The 12637-nt window shown below is 50.1% G+C and overlaps 5 protein-coding genes across 5 annotated transcripts; 4 read left to right on the forward strand and 1 right to left on the reverse strand.

The window, feature by feature from the left end:
* Nucleotides 1–77: 77 nt before the first annotated feature.
* Nucleotides 78–1092, reverse strand: PFICI_15326 (uncharacterized protein; the record flags this gene model as incomplete). The annotated part of the gene is made up of 2 exons (XM_007843907.1): nucleotides 78–575; nucleotides 742–1092. 2 exons carry the CDS (start codon nucleotides 1090–1092, stop codon nucleotides 78–80), a joined length of 849 nt encoding a protein of 282 aa, XP_007842098.1.
* Nucleotides 1093–3106: 2014 nt separating this feature from the next.
* Nucleotides 3107–5146, forward strand: PFICI_15327 (Serine/threonine-protein kinase cot-1; the record flags this gene model as incomplete). The annotated part of the gene is made up of 3 exons (XM_007843908.1): nucleotides 3107–4257; nucleotides 4318–4791; nucleotides 4846–5146. The coding sequence occupies 3 exons, from the start codon at nucleotides 3107–3109 to the stop codon at nucleotides 5144–5146; spliced, it is 1926 nt and encodes a 641-aa protein (XP_007842099.1).
* Nucleotides 5147–6075: 929 nt separating this feature from the next.
* PFICI_15328 (uncharacterized protein) lies at nucleotides 6076–6816 on the forward strand (the record flags this gene model as incomplete). Its single annotated transcript, XM_007843909.1, has 1 exon — nucleotides 6076–6816. The coding sequence occupies one exon, from the start codon at nucleotides 6076–6078 to the stop codon at nucleotides 6814–6816; it is 741 nt and encodes a 246-aa protein (XP_007842100.1).
* Nucleotides 6817–9358: 2542 nt separating this feature from the next.
* Nucleotides 9359–10345, forward strand: PFICI_15329 (uncharacterized protein; the record flags this gene model as incomplete). Its single annotated transcript, XM_007843910.1, has 3 exons — nucleotides 9359–9741; nucleotides 9808–10061; nucleotides 10119–10345. 3 exons carry the CDS (start codon nucleotides 9359–9361, stop codon nucleotides 10343–10345), a joined length of 864 nt encoding a protein of 287 aa, XP_007842101.1.
* Nucleotides 10346–11754: 1409 nt separating this feature from the next.
* On the forward strand, nucleotides 11755–12597 carry PFICI_15330 (uncharacterized protein; the record flags this gene model as incomplete). Its single annotated transcript, XM_007843911.1, has 1 exon — nucleotides 11755–12597. One exon carries the CDS (start codon nucleotides 11755–11757, stop codon nucleotides 12595–12597), a length of 843 nt encoding a protein of 280 aa, XP_007842102.1.
* Between the last annotated feature and the right edge of the window lie 40 nt (nucleotides 12598–12637).

Below are 12637 nucleotides of genomic sequence, written 5' to 3' on the forward strand. Positions count from 1 at the left end.
TTCACCTCCCATTATTCTCCTACCAATCGCATCGGATGACCACCAGCAGAGATCATCATGCCCAATTCGCCATTGCATTAGCATGTTGTTGTGGTGAGAGTAGTTGTAGCGGTAGATCCCTGGAAGTGCATATACCACATCCTCAAGGCCGTAATGACAGCCATAACCGACCATCGTTCCCCCAATTCACCAGTCAGGCCGCTTCCTAGGAATTGAAACTTGAACGACTTGGTCATGCTCCAGCCCGCGTAAAAGGCCCAGACGGCCACAATCTCCTTGCCATCACTCGACGCACCCGGTGCCCTCTCATTTCTCTCGCCTCCGGGGCCGGCGGCTTCTGCGCTCACCCTCACCAGCTTCCATCCGCGAGTGCACTTGCCCAGCTGCTTGATTTCACTGCCGTGACTCTGGCGCCACTCAAACTTCTCCCGCTTCAAGTTGTCGCCAATACCGACCTCGATGCTAAATTCTTGCGACGTGTTCTTCCAGCCGACGTTGGTGCGCATAAACTCGGTGGAAGATTCGGCGCTGGACCCCGGCAGCGGCGGCAGGATAATAAAGCTATGCCTGCTCCACTACAACAACAGGTGTTAGCAATCGCCTATTCGGGCAGATAAATGAGTTTGAAGCAGCTCTTTTGAGCAATTTGTCTGAGTATGCTCTTTTGCAGCACCAATTTGGCCAATGTTTGCTCATGAGACAGCCCGGAGAAGGGGAGAAATGACATCGGAAGTTGCTTACCTGGTTTTCCTGCCCGGCGGCTGCCAGCGGCGGGTCCTGGTCGCTCGGCCCGTTATGCAAAACGATCCCCGGGTTTCCGGACCAGCCCGAATGGGTTCTGACGGCGTAGAGTGGGTGATCTTTTGACTCGCCCAGGTGGAACGTCTTGGTGAACTTCCACTGATAATAGGCGTTGAAGGACGCCGGGAACTGTTGTGGGACTTGTGTTGTAGGTCTGATAGAGGTTAGGTCCGACTGCTGTGGTTGTTCTAGAGATTCTTGTGGAGTAGAAGCCACTGCCTCTGAATATGCTGGCGGGGGAGCAGCATCTCCTGGTAGTGAAAGTTGATCGGCTTCCTTTGCGTGACCCATGGCAATGTAATCTTTTCTTTGAACTGAGGGTTACAATTATTAAATGTCAAGAACAATTTGATTTTTTGGATAAAGTAGTTAGAGTCTTCACTTTTGCAAGAGGAATGGATTAGAGATATATATTCATGCTGATCTCCCTTCATTCTTACAAGACGACAAGCATCATCATCCTTCGGCTTGTTTGTTGTGGCAGTGCCTATCCCACTAACGTCTACCACAACTTTGCAACTCTTTGCGCAGTCTTCAGAGTACCCACGCTAGGCGCAACTAGGGCGAACGAGGTAGTTATAGTCACTTTGGTGGGTAATAAAAGTGGTGCAACACTTCTATGATCAATGGATCAATCAACTCTCTGCATGCTCCAAGTACCTGAGAAACGCGCAAGTAAATCTTTAAATGAATCAGAGAGGTCTTCGTCCGGCTAAGCGGCTCTTTTGGGCATGCTTGCAGCGAATACTGCCTAGCCATACTGCAAGGCGAGTCCGCGCCTCAGCCACATCTGGTGGCCAAGTCCTGACCAAGCCAAGCAGGTTGATCATATGAGTGAGTAAACTCAAAGCTCATTGGGCCACGGTTCTAATAAAGTATAGAGCCAATCACGATGTAAACAATACTCAGTGCGGTATCATAAGTGATGGCCATGTGTTTACTTCTTGGGATACTGAGAACACACGTGCCGCAGTCCAACCTTGTACGAGACGGGAACTTTTGTGTGGTTGGCTCAGCCATGGGGTATGGGGCGTTTATACTCGGTTTATCCTTGGAACACCTCAAGTTTTCAAAGAAGGGGAGACTGCCATAGAAGAAGAGGACGTCGTAGAAGCAGCCGTATTTTCATAGTGAACATGCCTGTAAGATCTGTTGCGTAAAGTATCTGACGTCATGAGGTCTTACTCGGGAATACCTACCTGCCGTATATTTGAATCTCTGAGCTAGAAATTTCTTTAAGAGCAAATCAAGCTTTATCTCCAATCTTGATTAGCAACACTCAAAAAGCCGTGTATTTGTTATAGCACCTTCACCTTGTCAGATGTGGGTCTTAAATTAATAGATAGCACATCGGAAACATACATCATGTTGTGCGCATTGGAAGAACCGAGTTTTAGCAGCTTGTGTATCTGCACTGCACCCAGATCCCACTCACTGCACATGTGGTGGTAGGTAATGCAAACAAAACTTGGATGGCGAGTGAGTCTAGCGTGGTCCTCGGGAACACTAGCGCGTTCCAGGTATCACGAAAACTGGAAGCGTTGGCATGTGCATGCTGGAGGTTCACCTGGCGACCACCTGGAATCCCTAAGACGCGGGGCTCTCCCAGGTGCGGGTTATGCTGAGTTGCCAGGTCTCGACCCCACTGGATGGTGGTGCATGGCGGCCCGCAAGGGGTCTTGCTTGGGTCTTTCCACTTCAGGGGTTCGCTTCATCCATCAAAGACCACTTGAACCGCCCAGTGACAAGACGGTGTGCGACGGTTACCAACTTCTCCCTTTTTTTCTTTGAGGACTGAATTTCTAGAACAACAGCTCTTCTGGCTGTGTCCGAGATCTTGTCCACACGCGCAGCTCCGTCAGCTAAACTGTCGAACACGTTCCAGAGGTTTGGCTCCCCTGCGTCTCCGTCTGCGAGTCTGCATTTGCAGGTCAAGCTTAACGTGCCCAACGGCCCGCAATTCAATTCCAAGTCCCCCGCCTCCTTACCATCCCAGCAAGGCTCGAGGTTTCTGAGACTCGACAAACCTTCGCGGTCCAGCTGCCGACTGACTGGACTGATTTTTTGATCGATCTATTCAAAAAGAGCCTCAAGGTACTCGGAGGTCCAGGTCCAGGTCTAGGACACCCCTCACCGGACTGATCAAATCACATACCACGGTCCACCCACACTGCCGGTCTTATACCCCTCTGCTCAGGCAGCCTGCCGCTACTTGGCCATCGTTTCCCATTGTGCCCACGAAAGGACCTCGAGAGGCCTTTCAAGAGACTCGCGATAACGACGTGAACGTAAGCTACCCAATAAGATGGATCCTAACAATCCCAACAACCGCCTCTACCTGAACATTGGCAATAACGGAGACCGACTAGCCGCAGCCGATCGCGCCTATCCGACCACTCCCTCTGGCTTCCCCCAGCCCGTCTACCAGAACCAGCAACAAGCCATGGCTCAGCAACCTCACCAGCAGTACGGTGCTGGATACCCTGCCCAGTCTGCAGGGTATTTCATGCCAAACCAGTACCAGCAATACCAGCCCCAGGGCGGCCCTGATTACAACCAAGCTCCCCATGCCGCCACTGGCTACGGTCCCCGATCCAACACTCCGGGCACCAACGATCCAAACGTTGGCCTGGCTCACCAGTTCTCGCACCAGAACTTGGGAGGTCCCGGTGGCCCTGGCCGTGCTTCTCCCTATGCGCCTCGCGGCCCATCCCCGGGCCAGCGACCGCGGACTGCTGGTTCCAACTCTCAACAGCAACGAGACGCATACAACAGCTACCACAACAACCCCATGCCACCCCAAGCAGGCCGTACCGATCAAGTCTTCCAGGCCGCCCCCGAACGGAATCCCGAGAAGTATGGCCAGAATGCCAACAACAACCAGAAGAAGTGCTCCCAGCTGGCCGCGGACTTTTTCAAGGATAGCGTGAAGCGAGCCCGCGAGCGAAACTTGAGACAGAGTGAGATGGAGCAGAAACTCAATGATCCTAACCAAAACGCTGCTCGGCGCGAACAGATTTGGCAGAATGGCGGTAAGAAGGAGGCCCGTTACCTGCGATTTCTGCGAACCAAGGATAAGCCCGAGAACTACAGCACCATCAAGATCATTGGCAAGGGTGCCTTTGGTGAGGTGAAGTTGGTTCAAAAGAGAGCCGACGGTCAGGTCTATGCCATGAAATCCTTGATCAAGACTGAAATGTTCAAGAAGGATCAGCTTGCCCATGTTCGCGCTGAGCGTGATATCTTGGCCGAGTCTGACAGTCCCTGGGTCGTCAAGCTGTTTACCACATTCCAAGACGCCAACTTCTTGTATATGTTGATGGAGTTCTTGCCAGGAGGTGACCTCATGACCATGCTCATCAAGTATGAGATTTTTTCCGAGGACATAACGAGGTTCTACATAGCAGAAATCGTGCTTGCGATTGAGGCTGTGCATAAACTTGGTTTTATTCACCGGTATGTGGCATATTCTCTGGTGCGGCGGCACATGAATTCATTTTACTGACCGTGATCTAGTGATATCAAGCCAGACAACATTCTGCTAGACCGTGGTGGTCATGTCAAGCTAACTGACTTCGGCTTGTCCACTGGTTTCCATAAGCTTCACGACAACAACTACTACCAGCAGCTCCTGCAGGGCAAATCGAATCGTCCCAGAGACAGAAACTCGATTGCGATTGACCAAATCAACCTCACTGTCTCCAACAGAGCTCAAATCAACGACTGGAGACGATCTCGAAGACTGATGGCCTACTCCACTGTTGGAACGCCCGACTACATTGCCCCAGAGATTTTTACCGGTCAGGGCTACTCATTTGATTGCGATTGGTGGTCTCTGGGAACGATCATGTTCGAGTGTCTGGTGGGCTGGCCGCCGTTTTGTGCTGAGGATAGCCATGATACCTACCGCAAGATTGTGAACTGGAGGCAGTCTCTCTACTTCCCTGACGACATTACCCTGGGCCGCGACGCCGAGGATCTCATTCGCAAGTATGTATACCCAATATTACACTTGGAGCTTTCCGCTGACTGCTGCCGTCATAGTTTGATCTGCAACACTGAGAACCGTCTCGGTCGCGGTGGCGCACAGGAGCTCAAGGCACACCGTTTCTTCCATGGCGTTGAGTTTGACAGCCTGCGGAGAATCCGTGCGCCATTCGAACCCCGTCTGACGTCCAACATCGACACTACATACTTCCCTACCGACGAGATTGACCAGACTGACAATGCTACCCTTCTCAAGGCTCGGGATATGGCACAAGGCAGACAGGTCGAAGAGTCTCCGGAGATGAGTTTGCCGTTCATTGGATACACGTTTAAGCGTTTCGATAACAACTTCCGATGAGCGCAATTTCTGCTGTGTTGCAAGCGTTATGCTGAGTGGAACATCAATCATGCGTTCCAAAGGGCCTGTATACCGATGGCCTTTGTGTCACTTCTGCTTGGAATACAATGTCATTTTAACATCAGCATCTAAGATCTTGGCCCTAGGACGAGTGAAAGCCAAGAATCATATACGGACCCAAGAAACCCACGCCGGGACTCATCTTTTTCAACAACTTTGGCCTTATTCCCCAGCCACACTCTTTGAGCAATGTGACTGTGTGGCACTGTATCGGTCTCTACTTAGATAGGCACTTTCGGTTTTTGCATCTTACGGGAGGCTTGCGGCGTCTTATTTACTAGATGTTGCAAGATAATACAGGTCATAACATTGAAAGTATAGGTACTCACCCGCACAATATGCGACAGCATGGGATGTATGATCTATCTCATGAGAGGGGGAAAATACCAAATCACTCAGCAGACGAGAATAAATAGGCAATAATAGACTAGGGAACGCATCATGGCCAGTGGCTTACGCAATTTTGTGACCCTGCATCACCAGCGTGCGTAGGTCTTCATTGAAAGATACCATATCTGGCACTGTGAGTGTTCTGCATGTGAGAATGGACGCCACGAAATGGAGACACAAGCACCCTACTGTGGACGATTTGTTGTTGATAGGCAAGCAGGGGGTCATGACTGAGCGGCAGCTGGCGCGCAGCTGGCCTTACGCCTTATCTTATCACCGGATACTAGCACAGGTACCCAGAACTTGAGGTGAGCTTCAGTGTCGCGACAGGTCCCTTAAGCTTTCGCTTTGATTCTCGACATTTGCACAATTATCACACCATCCAATCCCCCCTTCTGGCCGCGGCTCCTTTCGAAAAACTGAATGCAGACGACCTAATATTGCACGGTTTCATAGAGAACGGATAAAACTCAACAGATATGGATTATCAGAACCGCGCCGGTTCCAAGTTTGGCGGCGGTGGTGTCGCATCCCACAGCGCGACCAACGCCGACCGACGTGAGCGTCTGCGCAAACTCGCCCTTGAGACCATCGACCTAGACAAGGACCCTTACTTCTTCAAGAACCATGTTGGATCATTCGAGTGCAGACTCTGTTTGACAGTTCATCAAAACGACGGTAGCTATCTCGCTCACACGCAAGGCAAGAAGCATCAGACGAACCTCGCGCGACGTGCAGCCAAGGAGCAGAAGGAAGGAAAGGGTCAGATTGATCCACAAACAGGTCTTCCTGTAGGTGTCGTGGGCGCCGGTTTTGCCGCACTTGGCTTGGGTGGCGCGAAGCGGAATGTCGTCAAGATTGGACGGCCTGGCTACAAAATCACAAAGGTCAGGGACCCAGTCACGCGGCAACAAGGACTTCTATTTCAGCTGCAGTACCCAGAGATCAGCAGCGACGTCACACCAAAGGTCCGCTTCATGAGTGCATTCGAGCAGCGCGTCGAGGAGCCACCGGACAAGAACTTCCAGTACATGCTGGTGGCAGCCGAGCCGTACGAGACCTGCGCATTCAAGCTACAGGCTAGAGAGGTGGACAGATCTGGCGAGCGCTACTGGACATGGTGGGACAAGGACCTGAAGGAGTTCTGGGTTCAAGTCATGTTCCTCACGGAGCGCGAGGAGAGGTACGCCGGTGTGCCTGGATTGCCTGGACGAAGATAAGACGAATGGGGAAAGAAAAAAGTAAAGATCAGGTGCCAGAAGCTTTGCCATTGAAAAGCAGCTTTGGTACGAGTTTGTCAGGATTTCGGCATAGACGCCGTGGTATGTACCTGATTACTATGGCGGCGCCCATACTGCACGCTTCTAATTCGCAGCACAGACCAAAAGTTTGATGCTGAACAAAGTTAAACATGTTCACGAAATCCATCAGGGGATTGTCCATGACAGACCACTCCAACACGGGACAACAGCCGAATCGCAGACGGAGATCACCTTACGCGCGGATGGGATCTAGTGTTATTTGGGCCTGAGTTTCAGAGCACTTGTTCTGGAGTACCAGATCTACACACTCCACCAACCAAGGCACTTGGCCAACATGCTCTTAATGGCATATCCCCTTGCATTCACCACATAGTGCCTCGCCCACCATGGTCTGCATAGAACCTGGTGGGATTCCATGTTTGTCAGATCTGCAGGCGGAGCTTACACAGTCGCTACGTGGAACACTCTAGGTTCTCACGATGCTTTCAACCGTAGCGGTGCCTCGGTGACCACGTCATGCACATCATTGCCTATACGTAACCCAGACAACGCAAATACTATAGTTGCTTGGGGGAAAGGAGGGGTCTTGTCTCCGTTGTTTCTCGTGCGAAAATGCGTAATCTGCCACCTGTTATGGCAGATGCCATGGCTAGGAATCACTTGAGCACATCGCGCCTTTCTCCACACAAAGTAATAAGAGATAGATAGCATGAACATGAACGATCTTCTGCCTACCGCAAGTATCTGCGCCTGGATCGGCGACACCCCGTAGCATAAATGAACTCTTCACCACCGAAAAACAAAGCACGATATTGATTTTTATATCGCCGCAGCCAACAAGGTAGCCTTTCTAACTTTATTTCAGCAAAGATCTCTGGCCACTCTGTGCGCACCACCCAAAGTGTGCCTGCTCGTCATCACCCTTCACATTCAACTCCACCAAGAGAGGGGCCGACTCAACTCTCATCTGACCAAGACTGCGACCCTCCGTCATGTATCTATTGACACTCAGCCGCCGCGTCAATTACGACTTTCTCAGGACCTGTGTGTAACGAGTCTGTCGTTCAAAGTTTCCACGCCTTCGTGTCTTGGATGCCATGGTATTTCGGCATCTTCCACTGCGCGTATAAACCCCCCAGCGATGCGAACTATGTTGGAGATTGCTTCAACAAGGGTGCTTGCGGTGACTTCAAGCCCGTGCTGTTGATGCTGCCTGACGGCATCGTCTTGTCTGCCAAGACTCCGGTCGACAACCGGCCCGCCACTACCCCGACCACGGCCTGGATTCTCATGGACCTCCCCGTATTTCCGGTAGCATCGACGGCATGACTTCCCACTAATGGGATACTTTAGGTCTTGTCAGTTCTTCCCAGCGCTTGGTCGGATTTGTCTTTGGTATTGAAACGTGTCCCGGCAAGAGTGATTAATACAAGCAATACTCTGCATCTGCCGGTGCTCAGGGGATATTTCCCAGAACTGATGCTTAATATTCCTTGCGTTGGGTCTGACTGACTCGCGGGATAGATTTCTATATTGCGTTGGTAGGGTCGGCACTTGGGATATTGTGACTCTGAAGCCACGTACACATGTTTCACGCTTGAGCTTATTTTGACCTTTAATAGCCATGAGTTCTTGGTTCATGCGCAATCGGTATTTGTATCCAACCACTTTTGCGACTCTTTTGATCATAATTAGTAGTATTTGAGCATCTGATAGAACCTACCTGATTTATCAAATCATCAAGTCACCGACGTGCCTGAAAAGAAGGAGTTTTCAGATCCTAGGTTGATCATTGCCAGATAGTCCAAGATCGAATTATCGCGATCCAGGTCGATCACTCCAAGCCTCGGCCTTTAGAGAAGATCAAGTGGGACTTGAGACTCTTCTTATCTGTTGTGGCCTGATTATTTCTTAAAATGGTCTTAAGAACAGGGAGTATAAAGAGCTAACGCCCGAATGGATTGCTGAAGCAGTTGATTACCCATGTAGCTGGTGGTGCGCTGGACTTGAAACGGATTTGGCGCCGAGCTAATTCAGAAAGGCTGAAAATGATCACCAAGTGCAGATAGTCACAGCTGTGAATCGAAGGCAGCGACCACGCCTGGTTCTCTTCTAAGTCGTGAGATTTTATCGCAGGGTGGTGGAAGGAGCTCATGTGAACTAACATCGGTATGGAAAAAAAAAAAAAATGTCGTTATACTCCGACAAATGTCGGCTGTTGCTATTAATGATGCACAGCGTGCATTTCTAACAGGGAAGCATGGCTAATCCATACGGCGCTAGGTACGCGAATGTGGCTGGCTGAAACAGAGGTGGATACTAATATCAAGAGGCCATTATGATGATCATCTTCGATCTGGCTTATATACAACAAGCCATAGCTCACCAAGCAAGCGTTCCTCCTACTGCTGCAGCCATAGCGGGATTATCTAATAATTTTAAGGAGTATACTTCAAAATCATACAAGGTTATCTACCTCGCGTCGAGATCATCAATCAAAATGTCATTCGCAAGAAAGAATGTCGCGTCGGGCAAATTTTTACAATTCCCAGAAACTTTAAGGGCCGGGTCGTACTTTGATAGTGACCCTCTTCACTCGACAGTGGATTACGAGGCGGCTGTCGCCCAAGCGAAGGAACATGATGACCTTCAGACAATCTTCTTTATCAACTTCCCAGCCAAAGTAGAGGGCGATGCCTTGAGAGAACAACAGAAACTCCAGAGCTTGCTTCAGTCGTGGCAGGCCTGGGCATCGACCACTTGCGAGGGCAAGATTCTGCAGCAAATCGATATCGGGGGGTTGCCTATCGATATCAATGGACAGGTTTTACGGGGGGCATACAGAGCCAAAGTTTTCGACTACCTGTTCCGTTCTTCTATTTGGTGCGTCTTGTCTCGGTCTTCGTGGAGCCCTGGTGATCATTATGTTGCTAACATTCCCCCATCAAGGTTTGCCAAGACCTTTGACGAGAACATGTCGATACATGTGGAGGCCAAGCAAGCTGACTTTCACTCGGAGATTTTGTCACGAATTTTAAAAGACTTTTCAGTGCCCAATACCGTTTTTGAAGATCTGGAAAAGATCTTGGAGCGGATCAGTGAGGGCATCGTATCGTCAAGTGAGAGCAGTTCTCGGTCTCCTCAATATTGGATCATGTTGACCAAATACAACTGGTCAGCCGACACCCAAACCATGACGGCTGGTAGGTTTTTATCCTGCAACGTAGAATATTGATTTTCACAACTGACTAGCATTGCAGTGGTTCGCGTTATTCAATTCAGGGTCGATCAAAGTGCCAAGCAGTATTGCAGTAACAAGGCATCTTATATCGCTGTGAAATGTGATTTGGAGCACCATCATTATCAAGCGGATTTCAACAGCAAATTTTACTCGTCTTTCATTCGACCGAAAATGGATGAAAATCTTGTCAAGTTAGGAGAGGAACTAGTGGCAAGAAACAGTGTTGAAGTCACTATTCCAGCTTGATCGAAGAAGCATCTGGGAGTCAACATTGATTGACTTATCTTTTTGCGTTCTCAATCAGGACACCGCTGGGTTACACCCCGGCAAGGCCATATGCGAACCACAGCCTCAGACTGGGTGTCGGTGGTGGTCTTGATCTGACCAAAGATTGTGTCACGACCGCGTGACTCAGCCTCCCTCCATTTGCACGTTGAAAGCTTGGAGAATCTCACCATTGCGACTCTCCAGATTCGCTGCTGGGAGTCGGTCAGACGCCTACATTTCAAAATACTATGACATATGTCAGATTCGTATATACCTGCAGCCCCTTGCATGATTACACGCCATGCATTTCTGCGAAATATCGACTTGCTTGGCAGAGGTGAATAACAATCGATTGCTGAGAATATGTGCCTCTCTTCTTATTTTATGCTGTTTTTTCCTTTCCCTTGGTTGACGCCTCCGGATCAAACCTTGGTCTTAGCAGTGAAGACTGTGACTCAGCAACTCGCAAAAAATCGTGCATATTTCTTTGAGCCATCGCGACAAATGCTACGCCAGCGCGGCAGTCGGCAGATCCCAGGCAACCGATCAATCTCGGAGCCTCACCAAATCGCCTTTTCCGACGCGCGCCATCATAACTGGTGAGGCACTGCAAAGGCGCCTTTCTGATTGTTGCGCAAGTCAACGTAGAAAAGACGGACCCAACTGAGTCACACACCAATAGGCAAAAGTCGACCTCACACAAATGTGACAGCGGCCGTATCCATGTGTGCGTCTATGTAACCAACGAGCCTCAATACCACACACCATATTCACCTTTTTGGAAAACGTCTCGCAGTTGTAAGAATCCTTTCGCGCCCACGTGTTCAGCATTGCTGACATGCGCGCTAGAATTAAGAGCCTCATAAGTTCGCAGATGAGCGCGCGCCACACGGTAGGGAGCAGCCGAGTGCCAGGGGTAAACCATACGCTGCAAGGGCAATATTTCCGGTTCGGTGGCCTATATGCAGGCTGTAGGAATCAAAGGATTGATTAGAGGCGGCCAAAGCTGCGTATTGGTGGGTAAGACGAGGTGTTCGTTGAGGCGCTGCGTTCATTGGGCAGCTGACCAGATCATATTCCAGGGTTACATTGTAGAAGATGTAAAATGGCTATTCTGGGAATCCTCGCAGCGATACAAAGGCTCGAACCAAAGTCCGTATAAGTAAACACGGTTTCTCCGGGCAAAGACAAACAATGGTCAAATTTGACTCACGAGCGCATCCAGTCTGAGCAGTCAGTTTTTTTTCTTTCAGGCGTTCGGTGAGACCTAAAAACGTGCAAACAGATTTGAGAAAAACGGCCTCGAGTTTCACACGTTGGCGCATGTGCTACAAAGTCGACAAAGCTACGAACATATAAAGTGAGCGTCTCGAGTCCTCTTACTCATCATGTCGGCGCCAAAGAAAGACGCGAAATCGCCTCTACTCAGTCCAACGATCAAGGTTCCGAACAAAGAGGTCACATTCTCAGCCAACACCAGCGGAGCAAACAGCACAGCAACAAAAACAGGCCCAGGAATGGCGAGCCCTGCCACAAAGCCAGACCAACCAGTCGTGATGCCGCCCAAAAAGGTCGATACCAACATGTCTTGGGGAATGCCGTTGGGCCTTGGTGTGCGCGGCCCCAATGACGAAAACCTCATTATATTCCGCAAAGCCGTGGGTATCAACTACTCCAAGTCCCATGCCGACTTCTCGACGCTAGAGGAGGGCCGCAAAACGGCGACGGGTATCTACAAAATGGTTATTGACGCACAAGTCAAGAAGCATATCCAGCACGACTTTATGACGGCCCTCATGTACTTTTTCTACTTGGCGCAGATTGTCATTGGTGCAGCGCTGACGGCACTGGGTCCTTCTGCACCGCAATACACTCTGCCAATCACGCTTCTGGGAGCCTTTAATACCATCATAGCCGGTGTTTTGGCCTTGATAAAGGGCTCAGGACAGCCACAGCGATTGTCCAAGGATCAAATGGGCTATCGGAAGCTACAAGACTGGATCGAGGAGACAGAGGCCCTATTGTCGGTTGGTGTCATCGGCAGAGACAAGAAGGAGGTCGGAATGCTGGTCGAGGTCGCTTTCAAGAGGTATAATGCTGCCAAAGCCAGCGAGGAGAACAATCGGCCAGACATGTATGTCAACCAAACCATTGAGTCTCTCGGGTATCGAAGGAGTTCCGAATCTTTTGACAACCAGCCGGCGAAGGCAGTGCAGGAGCCTGCTAAGTAGTATGAGAACTTTATGTTTTTGCGGATTGGGAATGATCAGA

The sequence above is a fragment of the Pestalotiopsis fici genome, assembly GCF_000516985.1.
Source record: "Pestalotiopsis fici W106-1 unplaced genomic scaffold PFICI_Scf_17, whole genome shotgun sequence".
Taxonomy (NCBI): domain Eukaryota; kingdom Fungi; phylum Ascomycota; class Sordariomycetes; order Amphisphaeriales; family Sporocadaceae; genus Pestalotiopsis; species Pestalotiopsis fici.